A 20,069-nucleotide genomic window follows, 5' to 3' on the forward strand; every position below is an offset into this window, starting at 1 on the left:
AAACATATGCGTTGCATGGACATGGAGATCTTGATTCTAAGTCCATTATAATGGGAGTTTTCCTTATGTTTCCAGAAGAAGATTGAGAAAATTGGTTAATGAGCACGAATTTGGCAATGAATACATATACCTAATTTTGTCCATGAAATGCTTACTATAGATAATAGCATGCCCTTGTATTGTCTTTCAACTTATTGTTCTTGGAAGAGTACCATAACCCTAGCTTTCATTTGATTCAGAACTTAGAGGGCCGTATCTAGTTTCAAATTTAAGAACCGGTGTCGAACAAATTTCAGAGTAGAGCAAATACCCATTCTTTTATTGAAATGATAGCACCTTTATTCCCTATACTCTCAATACGAAATCCACCCTTGCTTTCATTTAATTTAGAACTACCCCTTGGACCGTCTACAAAAACGATTTTTGCTGATGGACATAAGTTCAGTTTGGCCATTAGATGGGTTTCATGATTAGGGATCTATAACTATCCATTTAAGTCGAAAAATTCCAACAACAATGCTGCTGCAGATTTGTTTTGACACATGAATGCGGCTCATTAAGGAACCGCGAGTAATGGAGAGAAAGAGCAATCAAGCTTCACAGTGGAGCTAATGGCAGCATCCTCCAGGTCTAATCTTGAAATCCTTGTCCCTTCATCAACCCAATCCTTCCTCTTAAATACATATGTTGCTGCAGATAGCTCGCTAGTCTTCATACTCGGTCTCTTCATCGTCGTCCTCGTTGTTTTCTGCATATCTCCATCCCTCCACATTCTCTTGGTCCTCTTCCGTCTCTTCACTATCTTCTTCCTCGTATATATCTTCTTTAACTGGCCACGGTTTCTTCACCACATTCAAAGCTACGGGAGTAGGGCTGGCGGCACCCTTCCTCTTAGCGGACTTTGCTGGGGGCGTCTTCAAGTTCGGTTTCTGTCTGCTTTGTTTCTGGCTTTTCCCGTTGGCGCGCTTTCTGCTGTAGTTATCTTGATCACTAGCTTCGTCCATTTCATGATCTACATTGCGTGTGGCATTCTCAGCATTCTCATCAGCCATGTACTCGGGATGCTCTCTTCTCAAGTGAAGTTTGAGCTTGTACTCATGAATATAAGCCTTGTCACACGTTTCATACGGACAAGCATAAGGGCGGTCAGATGATGCCGACCCATAAGCTCCGCTGGAAGGCTTAGAAGCCTTAGTAGTGATCTTCTCTGGAGGTGGTGTGTACTTCGTCACCTCAACTGCCGCATTCTGTGGAATTAGGTAGAAAGTCAAAGTCACAGATTCAAAGTCAATTAAATCAATGACAGTCAGAACTAAAATAGCCCCTAGCATGTAATCAAAACCTAGATTTCCCAATGTTTCCAAGTTGACCAATATTTATCAGAAAAATGAAGAACTCCCACTTTGCAAGTTAATTTCCTTTTGAATCGTGCTTAACTAATCAACTTAGCGACTCAGGCAATAATCATGTATTACACATGGCGTAGAAACTGAAAATCATAATGTGGAACCCAATCTCAAACTGCTCAGATGCCTGGCTCCCCAAGCATCCTTCATTTCAGTAGTAACACAATATTCAGAAAGCAAGACCAACCTTTTCATGCTGCGATGCAATGTGGTTCTTAAGCTTGTACTCGTGAGCATATCTCTTTCCACAATCCGAGTATGGGCAAATATGATAGTTCTCTTGAGAGTGTGTTTTCATGTGGGACCTCAGGTTGAAATCCAGGGAAAATGCCTGAAATAACAAGTGAACTATCAAATAACAAGTGGTCCAAACAAATAATAACTACAAGCATATGTGGCATGTCCAGAATAGGTAGATTGAATTACAGCATATTGTTTATCACATCCACCAGTGTGCTAATTATTCATGTCAACAGGTCAATATCCTGCATGAAAAATTAGCCTTTCTTATGCCGATTACTCACAAAATTCTTAGGTGTTAAATGTCTTTTGGTTTTAAGTACTAAATTATTATCTGTAACCGATTATGATCTAAATCCTCACAATCAGATCAGTCAAACTTATGATGTAGAAAGGAAAGCAAGAAAGGAATTAGAGTCGCAGTGAATAAGTTATGAAAGTGGACTACAAAATATATCAGCACTTACTATACTAAATAGAGTATTTAAAATTAAAAAAATTCTACTTTTCATCCTTGTAACTTCATGCTTTCTCTAATCAATTCCCTGCACTTTTAATCCGTTTAATCTAGTTCTTCCGCTTCTACTTTCATAAATTATCTAATGAAATTCCTCTGACAGCACATTTGGCCAAATCCAACTGACGTGGCCATCAAACGACTTTGTAGTGTGACGTGGACAAAATCTTACCAATGTGGATATCCACGCAGTTGTCCACATGGGCTAAACTTTATCCACATCATACCCTGACATTGTTTACATTGGTCAAATTTTTCCACACATGTATACACACTGTCATCATTAAATGAACATGTTAGTTGAATTAGATTGGATTCAGTGTCAGGAGACTTGATTAGAAATTTTGTGATGGTAGATTTTAACTTAACAAATTAAATATTCAGGGACTTGATTAGAAAACGTGTCAAAGTACAAGAGCGAAAAATTGCTTAAAATAATTCGTGCATCTTGATATAATAACAAACCAACCTCAATATGATTGTCAACTTCTATATTTTTGGGTCAGATGATTCTCAACAAGTAATGGAAAGAGGATTAAACCATCTCAGAGGAGTAAAAATCTCTTACTCAGTCTTAGCCCTATAGAATTCTAGTCAGGACCTAGTTGGGAACTACAATTCTGGCTACACCACTATAGAAAATTGAGACACCATCTCATACAAAAAATAAATGCCAACAAGTGAATAAAGATAAACAAACCCAGCAAAGCCTAGAAATTAGATTCAGGGGGGGCAGATTGATTGACCACCTTACCACAGCCTTCATAAGGACATACAAAATCTCTTTCCCCAGTGTGAATAAGAAAGTGCCTTTTTAATTTCGAACTATCCAAAAATTTCTGCAATACAAGCAAAGGAACAATCAGCATGCAGTGCATACCTAAGGAGACAAAAAAGGAAAATAACTTTTGACCACAAAACAAAACACAAACAACTACCAACAAACACTCCGTCTAAAACTTTGAGAGTTCATTAGCAATTGATAAGGATATGCCTGCAAGGCTGGCAGAGAAACGATTTTCATATTTTGTAAGTTCAGGTAGAAGGTCCAATCCATAAACTTAAATTACTGGGTAAAGAGACAAAACATCAATATAAGGCCAAACAAACCCAGGAACAAGTGATGTTGGATACTTTAACCCCAAAGAACCGCAAAGGGAATGGACAAACAGGGAATAAGACAGAAAAGCTGCACGTGAACTGAAATTTAACTCAAAAAACAAAAATTATTAAGTGAAGGGAGACCAACCCAAAAAACCAGATGCTGGAAACTAGTTGCTAACCCATCTCTTGTCCGCTACCAGTCACAGTTAGCATTGGTGGTCGCTGACCAGTGGCTGATCTTTGCTCTGGTCAGCAACCAACGAAAGGGTGCCGTTTTTGTGCATGTGCGCGCACGTGAGAGAGAGAGAGAGAGAGAGACAGAGAGACAGAGAGATAGAGAGAGACAGAGACAGAGACAGAGAGAGCTAGTGGACAGCTGGACATCCCTGGCAAGGTCCATCAGACACGACCTAAGAGTTAGTAAAATGGCAAAACTGATCAATTGACAATTGACTGAAGGCCCCTCGGCACTCAGACAAAATCACATGCATCAATCTTACACATTAGTCATAAACCCCGAATATCAGGCATTTGGATCCATAGATGACATTTGATTTCAAACACGTAATTTAAACCTATTTACCGCCAAGCCAACCAGAACTATGACTGCGGATTGATCTTCCAATGCACCTATGTGGCAATATCAACAAGTAAGCTTAAAGTTGTTCATAAAAATTAAATAAACAGCAGACAGGGCAAGCCCCAGGTTTTTTTTTATTTTTTAAGTAATCTCCGTAAGGCCGTGTATAAACTAAAGTTGAGAGCCATTAAAATTAGTAAAATGCATGCTGGCAATTGAAACAAAAACTATGAGAGAAGTCACATCGTAATTGCTTAAAATATTATCCAAGCCATTCTGCAGTCACCACCATATGGTTAAAATATCACACAATATTATTGACTGTCCCTGAAAAGACAATAAAATCTAAGATAACAGGTAGACATTAGCTAAATAGAGGAAAAAAATAACAACATTGAGATGATATAAGATGATCAAGCACAAAACACAAGGCATGCTACCTTTCCGCATCCCTCATAGTGACACACATACTGTCTTTCTCCATGGATGTGAGAATGCTTTCTCAAAGCACCAGCATCAATAAAGGTTTTTCCACATCCTTCATAGCTGCAGAGGAAAAGTACTTCAGTAGTTGGCTCTGGCTCTGGTTCTGGCTCCTTTGGCTCCTTTTCCTTCTCATTCAAGGCCTTCAACGTGCTCTCTACATGTGAGACATAAAGAAACTTGAGCCCATGCTTAAAAGTTCTTTTCGTTCTTTTTTTGTAAGTAATGGTAATGCAAAAAAAAAGAAACGATTTCAGAATAAGGAGGTATACTTAAGCTACACAAAAGAGAAATAAAGAAGGAAACACAAGTGAAAAAGAGAAAGGAGAGGAACACTCTAATTAGAGAGTATATAATCAATGCAGAGTTTTGATGAACTTCAAATTGTCTAATGAAATTCGAGCATAAAACTAGAGCTCCAAAAACTTCCCATTGATTTAATAATGGCCCCATTTCCAAGAACTTCCCTAAAGTAGCTATCCAAAAAACAGACAAGCTTTAGTTGCAAATAAACCACCTGCTTCCAGATCCAATTGCCATGGATGGCTTATCAGCAAAGAGATTCGTCTAGTAATGCTCAATTGAAAATTCATGAGTTTCTTTCCCCATCTTCCAGTAAACCACACAAAGAAAAAAAAAGGCATATTCTCATTCAAGAACTCTACAAGGTAACTCCACAGTTACCATCACGACAGCCTCCATGAAACTAAGCCAGCTTATAGGAGTAAACAAACCGGACTTAACTACTGGTTACTATGATATTGGAGAAAATTTTCAACTACATTAACATTTAAATGCAATTAGCAAATCTCGTGGAACCAACATGTACCCTGCAAAGAATCCTCAGTGAAGAAAATTGAATATTCACGTACACCTATTCTTCCAGTTACTTGAAGCCAGCTTGGTCCTTTTACGCCTCATCTGAATTAGTGATTTCCCCAAACATCCCATGTTTCTGCCTACCTTTTGACAAAGGAGTTTTAATTCGGCTTTTGGCTTTCCACATTAAACATGACACTTCTTTCGTACACTCAACACCCACAATTTCTAGAAACATATAAATATTAACATTTAAAATCACCTCAAATTTCTATAACATAAAAAAAAAATTACTTTCAACAGGTCAGGAAATTTAATATGGCTTATTGAATGCCTTAAAACTATTAAGAAAGCCAATCCCACTGCCATTCCAAATTATAACGGGTTAATAAAAAAAAATTCAGACATTAAAAGTTTCAAATGCAGTGCAAGTCACCTGAAACCCATTTCAAGAGATAGCACTTCCCGCCAGTCGCTACAACATCTTGTGGCACCCTAAGAAGAAATGCACTACGTCATATATAAAGCTCAATTCACACAATAAGGTGGTAAAATGCAGCATTCAGAACCATCAACATACAATAAAAGGGCACAAAAAGAAAAGGCCTTCAATTTTTGTCAAAAAAACTTGTGGTACTAAACTCAATCCACCCACCGCCAACCACGTGATTAACAGTTAGAAATTTGTAAAAGGAATCCCTCGTAAAACAAGCAAACTCGAGAAGCCAAGCTTAATAAGAATCCAATTAGACACTTCTAATGCTATGACTCTCAATGCCAATAGGTTAATATTTTCATACACATCTGCGAGGATTGAAACATATAGCATAAAAAAGATTCAATCCGATGATGAACGCCTGGACTACATAGAAGTACAAAAGCACTTTCGTCCGTTGGCATGAAAATCCCTGCGGGACTTTAAAAAAACTCCATTCCGCCAAAAGTGGCAAGTCGACAGACCCATACATGAAAACAAAACTTACATCAAGAGTTTACAAAATGCAGAGCAATGATCCAAACTCAATCATTAAGAATATTCGATAACTGAAATAACCATATGCATAATCTACATAACACGAGCAATATAGTCCTCAGACATTAAACGTTGCAAAAGAGAGCTCTTTCCAACTCTCTCTCACCAAATTGCTAGACAACTTTCCCCGGCCCGAACAATCATTCCCAAGTCACGGAAGCAACAACTAAAATCCGAAATTTTTTCACCTGCCACCTCACTCAGATTGACCCAGGAACTCGAGATTCATGCTCACTACACGGCCTATATAACGAAATCGATAATTCGACAATACCGCACGAGATTTACCGCCAAATTCCTACGACGAGTACGTAGAACAGCACAAATCCCAAATCCTCCTTCCAGGCAGCACAATCCAAGCGACCAAAAAAAATCACAAATTGGGCCTCAAAAACCGCAGATCGATTGAAAAAGAGAGCACCCAAATCATCAAACGATGACAGAGCGAGAGAAGGAGAGCGAGTATACCATTGCTTGACCCACTTGACGGCGGGGGTCTTGGCCTTGAGGAAGGGGCGCCGGTCGAAGATGCTGTTGTGGTGGGCGTAATGGGACTCCATCTTCGGATTGCGCTCGCTCCGTCGCTTCGCTACACCTCCATATCACCAATCGAAATCCGAGCAGTTCAAGAACTAGGGTTTCGGGAAAATCGCGATCGGGACGACGACGACGACATCGACGCGAATTAAGGGAAGAGATAGAGAGAGAGAGAGAGAGACTGTCGGAAAGCTTAAGGTTGGTTTGTTCACCGGAGGAGCCCAGTAACCATTAAAATTGTGAAATTTAAATAGTTAATATGCGATTGAGTTATATATTTTTTGAATTAGTGGACAAGTGGTTTGTATTTTTTTTTAGGCAAAAGATATTGCGGGTGCCATAACTTTCACCCAATTTATGCCGGAAATTATCGGCGAATCACTTTAGTACCACTGTCAACTTCGATTTGGGATACCGAAAATGCGACGTTGTAATGTTTTACCATTTTTTCCGACGGACGAAGTTGCCAGAAATCTAGCCAAAATTCAACGGAAAAAGCCCTAAAACCATGCCGCTGCGCATGAAAAGCCCTAGATTTAATGGGAATTCGAGGATAGATCGTTCAATTTCTCCCTTTACTCCAAACCCTAATTCAGACCGATGATTTAAGGGCAAAATTAAGAGCTGAATCTAGCGATGGAGAAGAGAGTAACCACAAGCGGCTCAAGTTCGTGCCAACAAAGCCAAGAAGAAAGTAGAGTATTACCACCAAATCACTCACCTTTTCCCTGTTGTGTCATTCCTTCCTCTAACATCATGCCCTAATTTTTTTTTTCCTTCAAGCACCGAGCCTTAATTTTTTTTCCTTGCGCCGATTGAGTGAGTGAGTAAGAGAGGATGCCGTCGATTGATTGAGTCACTAGTGAGAGAGAGAGAGAGACAGCGCGCGAGCAAGCGAGCGAGAGTGCAAACAACGACAAGAGAGAGATTCTCAATCAACACAGAGAGGGAGATTCCAAGTCTATAGAGAGAGGGATTTGTCTTAATGACAGAGTTATTCCATTTGAGGGGTGCGACGTCGTTTAGGTATAGAAAGGTCACTCGTCTTCCATGTCGGATATTTTTTTTTCATAAAAACCACAAAAAACACATAGATGATCGTTTTTTCTCTGATTTGGTACTTAAATGATCTGGCAAAAAGTTTTGGTACTAAAGTGAGTATCGTACGAATGTTATGACACTTATAGTGTCATTTTTCCCTTTTTCTAACTATTTCGATCGTTTCTACGGGTGATGATAGTTTGATTTACATTAATAAAGGATTCGAACAAAATAATGAATGATAGGAAAAACATGGACATTTTCGTAAATACGCGTACGACGCCAAATTCGACAACTTGCTTTATAGGATAGAAAGATAAGTAGGTACATAATGTCTAAATTTTCCGATTCCATTAAAGGCCACCTTGGGACATTAATTATTCCGTTCACATGCATTGCTGGCAATGGTGGCCTAAGGTTATTTTGAACAGGAGATCCGTGATTTAACAAGAAATGTATCGTATCGAAATCAAGTCGTTAACCACTCGGTTTCATTTTCTTTCGTCTTTCCCCATAGTTGATTGGCTTAAAATGTATTTGCTCAAAGCAAATAGCGTTTGGTTAGTAATTCTTGATATAGTCTTTTGATTAGGAATTTGATTCTCCGCCATCATCAACCGGCCTCGCACGACCTCGGGCGGAGCTTCACCGGCGACCCGGATCTACAACCTTGGAGGAGATGAGCAGCGGCCAGGCCAGGGCAGGGCCGGAATCTGAAAAAAAAAATTGTGGTTGGCGATTTCGGAAGAAAAAAGTTCATCGTAACCCCGGAACCTTTCAGAAATGCTAAAACCCCTTGCCAATTTTTCTCAAAATTGTTCGCTCGAAAATAAAAACCAGCGACAAGCGAGGGAATGCTGCTGGTGTAAAGGATGCTGTTGTATCGCTCGGGGCTGGGGGCGATTCCGCGCGCCTCTTGTGGAGGATAAGAGCGCACTCGCAGCGGCCGAAAACTGATATTCGGCGGGTTGTAAAATTTACTAAACAATGGTTGATTGTTAAGCTAATGTTTGAGTTGGTAAGTTGCAAAATCAGATCAAGCAACATGCAACTAAAGTTCTGGAAGGTGAAAGAATGTCAATTGCTAGTCAAGTACAAATTGGCAAATCAGAGTGTTGGGTAACTTTTTTCGAATATATTACAGTAAGTAGCTTAATATCAATGATACGAGGGTAAATTCGATACTCGTTAGTAGACTCAATTGTTAGTAACTACATGTTGGTAAAACTCCCTCAAACGTATACAGCAGCTTGATGTAATCAATATTGGTCGGTTCCAATATTCACCGGTAAATTTCAATGGTCGTACAAACCAAACTGCAAATTGGCAAATGTGGTTGTGAGTTACTTTGTGCAGCTTCAAATGAATAATACTGGTAAATTTTGTTAGTCAATGGTGAAAATGAAATGAAAGTTTGATAAAGTTACTGATTAATTGGAAATTGGTAAATCCAAATGTTTATCGATAAGTTACTAAGATATTACTGGCTCAACGATTGGCCCGTGGCTTCAATTTTACTGGGGAGAGATTACGCTGCTATCGAGCCGCGCTAGTGTAAAAAAAAGTAGCATTTCTTTCTTACCCAACCACGCTTCCTTCTCTCTCCCTCACCACTTTGGCACCCATCAACACGTCTACACCACAGCGGCTGCCTCCGCGAAGCCGCCGCCGCCGCCGCTTTGCCCACTCCAAACCGAAGCCGCCGCCATCTCAGCTTGATCTCACGCCTATCTCTCTCTCTCTCTCTCTCTCTCTCTCTCTCTCTCTCTCTCTCTCTCTCTCTCTCTCATGACTTAATCTTTGTCATTCTCTACCACGAGCGCTTGACAACGGTGTCACGCCTCGCCATTGAAGAGCTCGACGCCACCTTGAGCTCTGAACCACGCACACGAGGGCATCCCTCTGCTCATCTGATTCTGCACCATCGACAAGATCCATTGAGGACACACGACAACCAAGACTTTTGCAAGGAGAGAGTGTGACAGAGAAAGAGGGGCCTCGTTTGTCTTGGGGACTAAGGTGTAGGGATTTTAGTCTTTGAGGGCGGTGTAATTTTCTTTCTTGAGCTAAAGGTACATGTGGGTCATGGGAAACGTCGGAAATGCTCGCCAAGCGTCCCGGCGACGGCTTTAACGCCGCATAACCTCCCCCATATTACTACCGCTAGTTACAAATTACTATTTTACTAGTCACGGACAATCTACATCAGAATTCTGCATTGCTTCCTTTGGTATTTCATATGTATGATGGAGTTCTTTCTATGCTAGCTTCCCTAAGCGTTAGATCAACTGGTGATCAATTTCTCACCAGGTACAAATACAAGGGGAACCGCCTTTTACACCAACTAGAGCACAGATACTGAGGATCCTTCCAGCAAATAGTACCACGAAATCAGGACAAAATTAGAAAAGCTGTACAGTCTATTGCAACTTAACAAAGATATGTTGCTATGTACAATTCAAAGGATGAAAAGTAAGAGTCAACATGTCGACCTTCACCAGGGAATTTCACGTGTCGGCAAGAATTTACAGATGAGTGCTTTACAAACTTGTTAATAGCAGACGAACACAACAGCGTCGTTGTGGACCACCCGGTTCATTAACAAATATGCCTTTCATGGAAATGTTATGCTGCAGGATTTTGTAATGAATATGTACAGACTTCTTAGCATCAGATGCGTCAGATGATTGTCGATACCTTGACCTCCTGTACGGAAGCACACGTGTTACTGTCAACATATATCGTTGTAGGGCGCAGTCTATTGAATCAAAATAGAGCAATAACAACACCATAACCACCGTCATGACCAGATAACTTTGTTAATGAATCACCTGTGCAAGAGCTGAGAGGGTTCATGGGTAATAAGCAAGTACCTTGCAGGCTACAATTATGTCTGCAGTGATCAAAGCTTTCTAGTGCATCTTCTTTTCTCGTACTTGCTCCCGAGATTCCGAAGAGAAAAGACCCAAGACCCACATCCTACAGAATTAGAGTGAAACATAAATAGTAGCATCGCGAAGATTTAAAGTAGAGATACAGGACATGTCAATGTATCCGCAAAATCACCAAATCCTGACAAGGAATTTGATAATATTTAGATCAACCCCATATCCTTATTCTACACTGTTTCACAGAAAAAATTAAGCTGGATCATACTGTACTTAAAACAATTCTGCATAATATCACCCTAAAACATGCGTGCAAGGCCAAGAATGCTTTTTCGCATGAAATATCACTTGAAAATATTCCCAACATGTGCGCGAGATAGGGATAGCAGATATGACTACTTAGATCAATGCGGGGGCACTAAAGACTGAAAAGCATTTTAAAAAAAAAAAGGAAAGGCTTTCGAGGAAAAGTTTGTGTGGCCTCAACTAGAAATAAGATGACAAGTTCTTCTGAGGTGGGTCCCACAATGAAGAACAACAGTGTTTAGATGCGGTTCTATCATAGGGATGTAGATTTAAAAGGGATGAGGAGAGATTTTAAAACATATGGAAGTAGACTCGACATAAAGATTTTGAATATTTGGATCTCAATTGAAAAATTAGCATGAAACAGAGAGAATGTAAGTGGATCCACGTACCCAATCCAGATTGGTGGGATAACACTTGGTTGCTGTTTTTAGCATTGTCAGCATTTGAAACAGCATTAGCTACTTTGTCAAGCCAAAATACAATTCTCTAAGCATCAAGAGAGTTCTAGTACTACTATCTCTACAATGTCATGAAACTACAGTAGAAAATGATAAAAACTTCCTAAATGTGTCTCACAAGATCAACAGCAAACATCCACAGAGATAAAATGATACACAAAACCTAGGCGGAGACTTAAGTTTCAATTATAAGATTGTCAAATTGAACAGCCAAGAATTGCCGTTATGTTCACAGTTGCAAAGCAATCGATAAGTGAAGGTAATTCATCCAAATCTGGATATCCTATTGCTGCTAAAATCCATACTCACGTCATACCCAAAAAAAAAGGTGCTGCTTGTCTAAGAAATTGAATAGACACAGAGGAATCTTACGACAAAGTATTGGCTACATAAAATATTGGAAGCCTTCCGAATCCAGCATCTCTCTGCTTTCTTCTTTCAGAAAATATAGCTTGCTCAGCCCTTGAGCTGGTAGCTGTCAACACAAACTGAAAGACGCATTTATTAGTATAGAGAATGCGAATGAATCAAACCAATCTGATCATTCAGCAAAGAGAAGTAAGCACGGTTATATTAAAGAAAAGTATGAAGAACCATGTGTCATCTGCTGATTTGGCAATTTCTTCTGAAGACAATAAAACAACTAAATGTTGAAGTACATACTCTACACTAAATGGGATGCCTAAGAAGAATATGTGGCCGCACTCCTCTGTACAATCGGTTCAATGACAGAATACCAGCATATCTACTTTCCTTCAGATGCTGGAACGCCTATTCTGATATCTAGCAGCATCAACAGGCTGCTTGCCCAGGGAAACATAAGGGTTTGCTATCTTCTTGTATGTTTTTTGGTCTCTGACCTACTTTAAATTTATTATGTTTCCATGTTAATGAGACAAAGCTTTAAACTTGGAGTCCAATTCAGCATTTATGACATCTATTATAGCACATAAGCACCATTTAGGAAATTTTACAATTAATGCTGATCTAGCGCAGCTAGACCTGAGTTAAGCATGATTCGGATAAAGAATTATATAGATGTTTAGCAGCGAACAGCCAAAGCGGATGATAAGCACGAATTTAGGGGCAGAAATTTGTTAACTAAGGAAAAGACTTGACCAGGGGTTTGAAATAAAGTGTGAGTATATCATTTCACACTTAAAATGAAACTACATCACAAGTGCTCGAGACAATTGCTGAAAATTGACTAAATTTTTAATCAACCAGCAAACAAAAAGAGCTTTAACTATTATAAATGCTTCTAGCATTATATGCACACATTAAAGGCAATAGAGGAAAAGGCAAAGACATACCAGTGGAAAAAGTATAGCCATGACACCATATCCCACTAGAGGTGAGAAAAAGAAAATAGCCAGAACGCAGGGGTTTCCTGTAAGGAATTTAAGCAAATCTATTGAATAAATAGATTGACTTGCCACCGAGTAAACTGCATTTTAGACATGCTCACAACCAGCAAATAAAGTGGCTCACTAGCTCCCAATCAGAATTAGATTATGCCTTGAAATTAAATCTCATTTTAACATTCTCCTAGAAGTACATAGGCGTTGAATCTCCACATGGAATTAAAACATAATAACACTAAATATAATGCCATCTCTGGAAGAAAAAAGAATCATATGTGCTTCAAAGAAACATATGAACCATTTTCCAACATGATATGCTGGGAGACACCATTATAACCCGCACGTTGATTTAGAAGATTCAGTCAAAACGAGGGACAAGCATGCCGTGACTCAAAAAGTCTGTTATAAGAGATCAACAATGCATGTGTTTTTTTTACAAGCCACATAATTTAACATTCACCGCAAGTTGACAAATTTAAGAAGACAAACTTTGACCCAGTTTTAGTTTCTTGCGATTGTTTCAATTTTACCTAACAGGTATACAAAATTCAATTGAACTCTCTGTAGATAAACATAACCCAGTTTGTCATTTCATATGAAATTCTTAAAGCTGATACGGAAAAGGTAATCCAATGTAGTGATCAAAATGACTCCTTACAATAGGAAAGCTCATCTCGCTTATTCAAACAGGACATATTCTATTTAGTCAACATTAGAAAAATCTATTAACTCATTCTAAATATAAGTTACCTCAGAGCAATAAAGTCAATTTTAAACTATGATAGCATACAAGTTGAAGAACTGTATGCTAATTTTCTTGTATTGTCTTTGTAGATAGAATATCATAGTTTAGAATGACATATCTTTACCAGCTCCCATCAGATTAATAAAATTTCGTAAATCAGTAATTTAGGAAGATCAAGCTAATCTAATCCTTCTCTTCCAGATAAAATAGAAGAGCATCATTAAAGTCAACTCTTCATATTATCACTTAACTTCAACCAGTAGTCCCTTGACTCAAGTTCTAGGCTCCAGTTTACATTTCATACTTTTCCATGCAGATCACCAAACTTGACTGCCAGTCTCCTATAGACTATTTCTGGGAAAAAAGAAACCATACAAAGGACATGAAAAGAGCATTATTTAGGGATTATACTCAAACATTCACTTTTATTACTTGTGTCAGATATATCAGCACATCCTTTGCTATTAAAAGAAAGCATATGAAACTACTTTTCTATTCATATGTAGATAATGTCAAGACGATGATGAAAAAGTGTGTAACATAAGAAATAGCATATTTTTCTAACCCCCATGTGCGTGTACGCCATAAAAAAAATTAGCACATCCATTGCAGGAGCAAGAAACAATAAAAAGCCACTGCAGATACTCTTGGATTTGTGGATCCCACATAAACCATGGTGAATAAGTTTTTGACACACACACACACACTGAGGCCGCAATGGATCATATTAAGTATCATGATCAGAAATTGCATTTGCGCGCGCGCGCACTGAGGCCGCGATGGATCATATTAAGTATCATGATCAGAAGTTGCATTCACACACGCACACCCCACACACACACACACACACACTGAGGCCGCAATGGATCATATTAAGTATCATGATCAGAAGTTGCATTACCAAAGCCAGCAAAGAATGCCCAATTGGATTCAAAAAAGTCCAGCCTCTTGTCCAGACTAACTTCAGTAAAGTTCCATTTGTACCTACAAAGTTCCATATAAAAAGAAGGAAAAATGCGAGCAGAATGTGTAACCCAATTAAATACATTGAGAGGATTACATACTCGAAACAGTAATAAGCATACATCCAGGAGAGCAGCAAAAAATTAAGCGGCTTTCCAATATAGGGAACAAATCCTAGAGCATAAACCTGCAAGGTGCAGTAACAACTTCTCAGCTTGTCAGGCATTCATACAAATGGTGTATGAAAAGAAACTGAAAGATGCGGTTGTTAAGGCAACAAAGCAGCAGAAAATAGATCCCCATAAAACTGCTTAAAACAAGAGAATATATAAGGTCTAGCATTCAAAAGACTTATTTTGGAATCACAGTTTCAGTATAGTCATATAGCTAAGACATTTCATCTTATTAGGCATGGAAGAGGTGAAAGATCGGGCAGTCTCCCCTCCAATCGCATCTACATGACCGATTTCATTATGGTGATTCCCTCATAAATCAACGACATGGGCCTTTAAAACAGAAATTGCTCATTATTGGGAAAACATTCTACTAACATTGCATGAGGAGCCACAATGGTGTAAACACTTGGGCTGCGATGTTTGTGAACACGTACACATCACAGGAATCAGGCACCTCGTCAAATTCTACTACACTTGAGCAATTAACAAAACCTTTCACTCTATTCAACACCTGTGGGTTATAAAACGTGTTTGATCACTAGAATAGTTCAAAGTCCAATTAAAATGCTTTTTAACCCATGATGTAGCTTATCAAGATTAAATCTAGACTTTATTTCACCTCTAGGAAGAAGAAGGTCAGAAGCAGTATTGAATACACCTGCTCTCCAATTCCGATCATCACCCTAAGGAAAATGAAACCACATTAGCTTCAGATAAACTAATACCAAAGGCCAACTTCCGTAGCCAAGTATAAGAATAGTCAACCGTGTTTAGTTCTATACCCTCCAAGATCAACTAGTTTTTCTGTTTCAATCTTACTTTCCGAGGCCACTGCCTCATTTTGGCTTGAGGGTTGCTCTAATATAGAGCGAGATCCTTCCAAAGCAGCAAATCCATGTTTAGCTATGTCACTGTACCTGCATTCACATCTTCCACCAAAATCTTAGATTTCATCCATGACCTATATCATAAGTACTAGGAAAGATTGCACAATAATCAACAAAAGATTCTATGTCCTAAAGAATTTAGAAGTGTAGACAGCACAGTAAGAGTGAAGCGGTAGATCTAGAAACCTCCTTATTGCGAACTGACACCGAGAAAGCAAAACTGAGTTACAACCAGATAAACTGATATCTGGGACACATGTTTATCATGGCCTAGGATGCAAGCAATAAAAGCGGACCATTTATTAAATCTCTCAATGACCACCTCACAAAAGATGGTTATGAAATGCATCCATCAGGAGCACCTTCTTCCCCTGGACCAATTTTATCCCCATAACAACAAGGCTAATCAAGCACCAAGAATTCTATTAAGTCTCTTTAACCTTTCTAGTTATGAACAGCTTTACATTCCTTGTTTTTCTTGCATCGACTAAACAAAAGACGTGTTGCTTTTGCTAGCTTTCAATATTAAGACATCAGTTACAATAGGAAATGCACTAGGTCAAGTTTACCCACAAATTATCACAGGAATCTTTTCTTTCTCCTTGTTTCCATTGATAACAGAATAACATGTTGACTCCTGCCTTTTAAGTTACAAGAAAGGCCATATGCACATGTTTACAGTATTTTCTTTCCTAGTCACGATGCCTAAGTTATCCTTACTTCATGGAAAATTCCCATAAATCAAACAAACAAGACTACCAGAGTAAAAAGACGTAAAATAACTAGTGTAGAATGAAATTTTGGTGAAAGTGAGGGCAATACCATATAGTGCTCAAAATGAAGCTAAATATGTACAACGGGTAGAACCAGAAAACCTGTCAAAAAAAAAAAACATCCAGGTAAGAATTAATTAATCCATAAGAGATTATAAGAAATTTCATAACATAAAACATTAACTTTCTCATTATTGTGATATGCCTGCCATTCTTTGAGTCTCTGTAAACCTGATGCTAACTCACCTATCTTAAAATCTTATCTTGAGTTTTTTTCTGTACAAAGGTTACACCAATTAAATAAATAACACTACTCTTTAAATTGAGCACTTTCAGGGGTCAGTAGGGTACTTTCCATGCCCTATATATCTCTCGAGACTATTTCCCAAGCTTAGGATCCTAGAAATCAAACAATAAATTCTATTACTTATAATTTGTTTCTTTCCTACTCAAAAATCAATCCATACTCAACATCTAAAATGTGATTAACTTTGAGTGCTAAGCTAGGAAGAAATCAAAAGTTATGCAACAGATAAGGACAGCAAACGACCCTTTTTTCCACAAAACACTATAGCTTTGGGTAGTGTCCGCTGCCCTGCCAACACAAGGCCATAAAACAGCAGATCTGTTTAGTAAGTAAAAAACTGCAAGTGGCATGAGCATACTTACATAAAATAATTGTACGAGTCCAAAACGTAGGAAGGAGTAGAGATTCAAAACACTGGAAGAAGGACAAGAATCTTGAGAAGTAATCTGAGAGCAGTTCTCGGGCAATATCCACTGAAGTGTAGGGATGACAAGCGATTTTAAGACAAAGATGCTGCAAATATATCAAAATTATTTTCTTCACACATACGGCATGTAGAATTTTGAAGAACGAAGTGGAAGAGCATTGCTAGAAGAGTTGAGAAACAAAATCTATCAAAAATATCAATTGTTACAAATTACAGCTGTTATTCGCATACATTAATCAAGAGATTCAACTGATTATAACAATCTAGAAAATAACTACAACTGAATGCAATGAAAACACCATGAAAACACTTCACAGCATGAGTCAACTAGTTTTTGGAACTAATATCAACACATGCTTTGCACATGTTTCCTAACTAAAGATGATGCTAGGTTTTTAGCTCTTCCAGCTAAACATATATATTTTCACTGTTCCAGTCGTCCACTTCATAGCGCTACCTACACCTTTCTAGCTCAAGTTTGCCTCATGCACCAAAAAAATGAGTTTTTAAGAGAAACAGCAATTGCTAAAAAAATTAATTGATAGTAAAAGAATTAGTCCTTTCATCAAATGTTAGCCTAAAATCTTAGCCCATTAACAATTCGCTACGTTCATTATGTTTATTAAGAGTTTCCAACACACCCACGATTAGTCTTCCTACAATCTTACCCCTCCTTCTTTCATAGCAAGACTATACCCTAATTCAGTGGAGAAACTTTTAGCTGCTCCAAAGGATGATGCAAACAAGCCAACCATGCCAATAACCTCATAAAGCGTGCCAAGTATTATGAGTTATTTTCTTATAAAATTATAACACTTCTCATGTGGCAATTGACTTGGATGGACAGGAGGGCAGTGCTCCACGAGAACCAGAACCCCTCTCTTCATTAACATTAAGTACAAACAGGTACTTCCAGTGGTCCCATTATCATGAGTTTCACTGAAATTTTCCTCCTTTCCCTCAGGCACAAATTTCAAGCGAAGCCAAAGAAACTTCTATCAAAAGGAAGAGAGAACCACAACAGACAACCGCTTGCGCAACAGCACCGACCTCATCACAATTCACAAAAGAATTACAATAGCTTAAAGAGTTCGTTCGAATATCACCATCATCCATGCCTGGAGAATAAGTACACTTCATTCTGATTTATAATTTCCTGACTGCATTCAGAACAATGAAAAAGAAAGGAAGTCCCCTAAGAAAATTTCATCAAACGGGTAAGGATCTTCCAACCGATGGCACTGGGACATGAAATGACCGAAACATAAAAGGCACAGCTTTGCAGACAAATCAACGGACGCCACAGTCCTGAGGTAATGAACTAAAGATAAGTGCTTTCAAGCTAACATAGCTTCTGATCTCCTTGATCTCTAACATATAGACCACCAACGACAGTCTCAAAAAAACCCAAAATCGCAAATTCAACTGAACAGAGAGACCGCGTAGTACCCAACTTCTAAAAACGGCATCCCAGTCAAACATGAAGCCAAATTCATCTGATAAAGCAGGATTCCCAGAGACCCAGCAAGTACCTCCCGAGGAATATGAAGCCGTTCAAGAGAAAACACTGCCCGGTCCTGATCGAAAGCTTCTTCGACCTACCACCAAAGCGCGAATTCAACCGAAAAAAGAAAAACCCATTCGGGTCAGTTTCAAATTCCTCCATAATTTCCCGGGGAAAACCAGAAACGCCAATCGAGAAGCAGCGAAGCTCGGAAGAGCCGCAACGACGAGCCAAAAGACGAAGAAGGAAGGAAGGTATACTTGAGGCAGAGGGAGACGACTCGGTGGAGGCAGCACGCGTCCGCGAATCCAGCGAACCAGAGGCGCAACGCTGCCTTCGTCTTCAACCTCGCGCCCTCCGTCCATGGCTTCGCGGACTCCATGGGGGCGATCGAGGTTTGCTTGGAGCTCGAGAAACAGTGAGGGACTTCGACCGGAAGGAATGCCAGTCCCTCGTATTACCCGAATTTCGGAATATACATTTATGCGTGTCGTGTAAGGTAAAATACTCGTATTTCTACAGAAGAATAAAAAAAAAAACACCTGCGTATACGTGATTATCTGTAGGACTTACGAAAATATGCATGTACGAAGCACGCATCGTATTACATTCGAATGAAAATTATCCAACTTATAATTAATTCTTGATTTTCAAATGTCAAATAATGATGTGATGTGTCAATTATTGCTTATATATGTTATAAGGAAAATTCCAAATCAGCACTCAAAGTAAGTCCATTATTTTAAAAAAGGGTCCAAAGTGGATATAGTGTCAAATAAGAGTTTGAAGTGCCCAATCAGTCTTAAATAGAGACTCGAAGTGCCCAATTAATTTCAAATAAGGGCCTGGATTCGCCGGCCGGTCAAATGCTTAGCGACCGGCGAGCACGTTACTGTTCCGGCGATCGAAATAAGGATAGTTTTATCTTTTTCTTTTTTTCCTTTCTGTTTTTTTCTTTTCCTTTTCCTTTTTTGTTTTTTTTTCTCTTTTCCCTCTGTCGGCCGTAGCCGAGGCCAGCGGAGATTGCCGGCCTCAGGCGGAGGCCAGTTCGCCTAGGCTAGGCGAGCGAGGGCGACCCTCGCCAGATCCGGCGACAGCAACCCTTGCTCTAGCCGGATCTGGCGAGGGTCGCCCTCGCCCACCCCCGGCGAGGGCGGCCCTGGGTTTCCTTCGCCGGCGTCAGGCGAGGGCAGCCTCCACCTAAGGCCGGCAACCTCTGCCCGCCCCGGCTATGGCTGGCGGAGGGAAAAGAGAAAAAAAAAAAAGAAAAGGAAAAGGAAAAGGAAAAGGAAAAAACAGAAAAAGGAAAAAAAGAAAAAGACAAAACTATCCTTGTTCCAGTCGCCGGAATAGTAACGTGCTCGCCAGCCGGTGAGCATTTGACCGGCTGGCGAACCCATGCCCTTATTTGAGACTAATTGGGCACTTTGGGCTCCTATTTGAAACTGATTGAGTACTTCATGCCTTTATTTGACATTATGTCCACTTTGGACCCTTTTTTGAGAAAA

At 39.3% G+C, this 20,069-nt stretch overlaps 2 protein-coding genes across 5 annotated transcripts; both read right to left on the minus strand.

Annotated features, from left to right (window-relative positions):
* Positions 1-445: 445 nt before the first annotated feature.
* LOC130136687 (zinc finger transcription factor YY1-like) lies at positions 446-6,958 on the minus strand. 2 transcript variants are annotated; one of them, XM_056306790.1, is made up of 6 exons: positions 6,651-6,957; positions 5,586-5,644; positions 4,288-4,487; positions 2,913-3,002; positions 1,594-1,737; positions 446-1,247 (listed from the first exon to the last, which is right to left on the minus strand). In XM_056306790.1, the coding sequence occupies exons 1-6, from the start codon at positions 6,740-6,742 to the stop codon at positions 705-707; spliced, it is 1,128 nt and encodes a 375-aa protein (XP_056162765.1). In that variant the 5' UTR covers positions 6,743-6,957; the 3' UTR covers positions 446-704. The 2 variants fall into 2 exon arrangements, with proteins under 2 accessions (XP_056162765.1, XP_056162766.1); XM_056306791.1 differs by lacking the exon at positions 2,913-3,002 and having other exon boundaries at positions 6,651-6,958.
* A 3,204-nt stretch (positions 6,959-10,162) lies between these two features.
* On the minus strand, positions 10,163-19,031 carry LOC130136685 (protein EI24 homolog). Of its 3 annotated transcripts, none has more exons than XR_008815465.1 (12): positions 18,822-19,031; positions 18,590-18,655; positions 16,993-17,143; positions 16,373-16,425; positions 15,446-15,580; positions 15,283-15,346; positions 14,589-14,674; positions 14,426-14,508; positions 12,729-12,805; positions 11,788-11,903; positions 10,592-10,739; positions 10,163-10,466 (listed from the first exon to the last, which is right to left on the minus strand). XR_008815465.1 is itself a non-coding variant. In XM_056306788.1 (12 exons), exons 1-11 carry the CDS (start codon positions 18,941-18,943, stop codon positions 10,673-10,675), a joined length of 1,020 nt encoding a protein of 339 aa, XP_056162763.1. In that variant the 5' UTR covers positions 18,944-19,030; the 3' UTR covers positions 10,163-10,466; positions 10,634-10,672. The 3 variants fall into 3 exon arrangements, 2 of the variants coding, with proteins under 2 accessions (XP_056162763.1, XP_056162764.1); XM_056306788.1 differs by having other exon boundaries at positions 10,634-10,739; positions 18,822-19,030; XM_056306789.1 differs by lacking the exon at positions 18,590-18,655 and having other exon boundaries at positions 10,634-10,739.
* Positions 19,032-20,069: the final 1,038 nt, after the last annotated feature.

This window comes from Syzygium oleosum, unplaced genomic scaffold (genome assembly GCF_021117445.2).
Source record: "Syzygium oleosum isolate NSW1041296 unplaced genomic scaffold, Sole_v2.1 Sole_v2.47, whole genome shotgun sequence".
NCBI lineage: Eukaryota > Viridiplantae > Streptophyta > Magnoliopsida > Myrtales > Myrtaceae > Syzygium > Syzygium oleosum.

Coding starts and splice junctions, on each gene's coding strand:
- LOC130136687 (XM_056306790.1), bottom strand. CDS start 6,742: ATGGAGTCCCATTACGCCCACCACAACAGCATCTTCGACCGGCGCCCC. Junction 5,645..6,650: donor GTCAAGTGGGTCAAGCAATG/GTATACTCGCTC, acceptor ATTTCTTCTTAG/GGTGCCACAAGATGTTGTAG. Junction 4,488..5,585: donor TCTCTTGAAATGGGTTTCAG/GTGACTTGCACT, acceptor TCTCACATGTAG/AGAGCACGTTGAAGGCCTTG.
- LOC130136685 (XM_056306788.1), bottom strand. CDS start 18,943: ATGGAGTCCGCGAAGCCATGGACGGAGGGCGCGAGGTTGAAGACGAAG. Junction 14,509..14,588: donor TATGCTTATTACTGTTTCGA/GTATGTAATCCT, acceptor GGAACTTTGTAG/GTACAAATGGAACTTTACTG. Junction 12,806..14,425: donor GGCATTCTTTGCTGGCTTTG/GTAATGCAACTT, acceptor AATTCCTTACAG/GAAACCCCTGCGTTCTGGCT.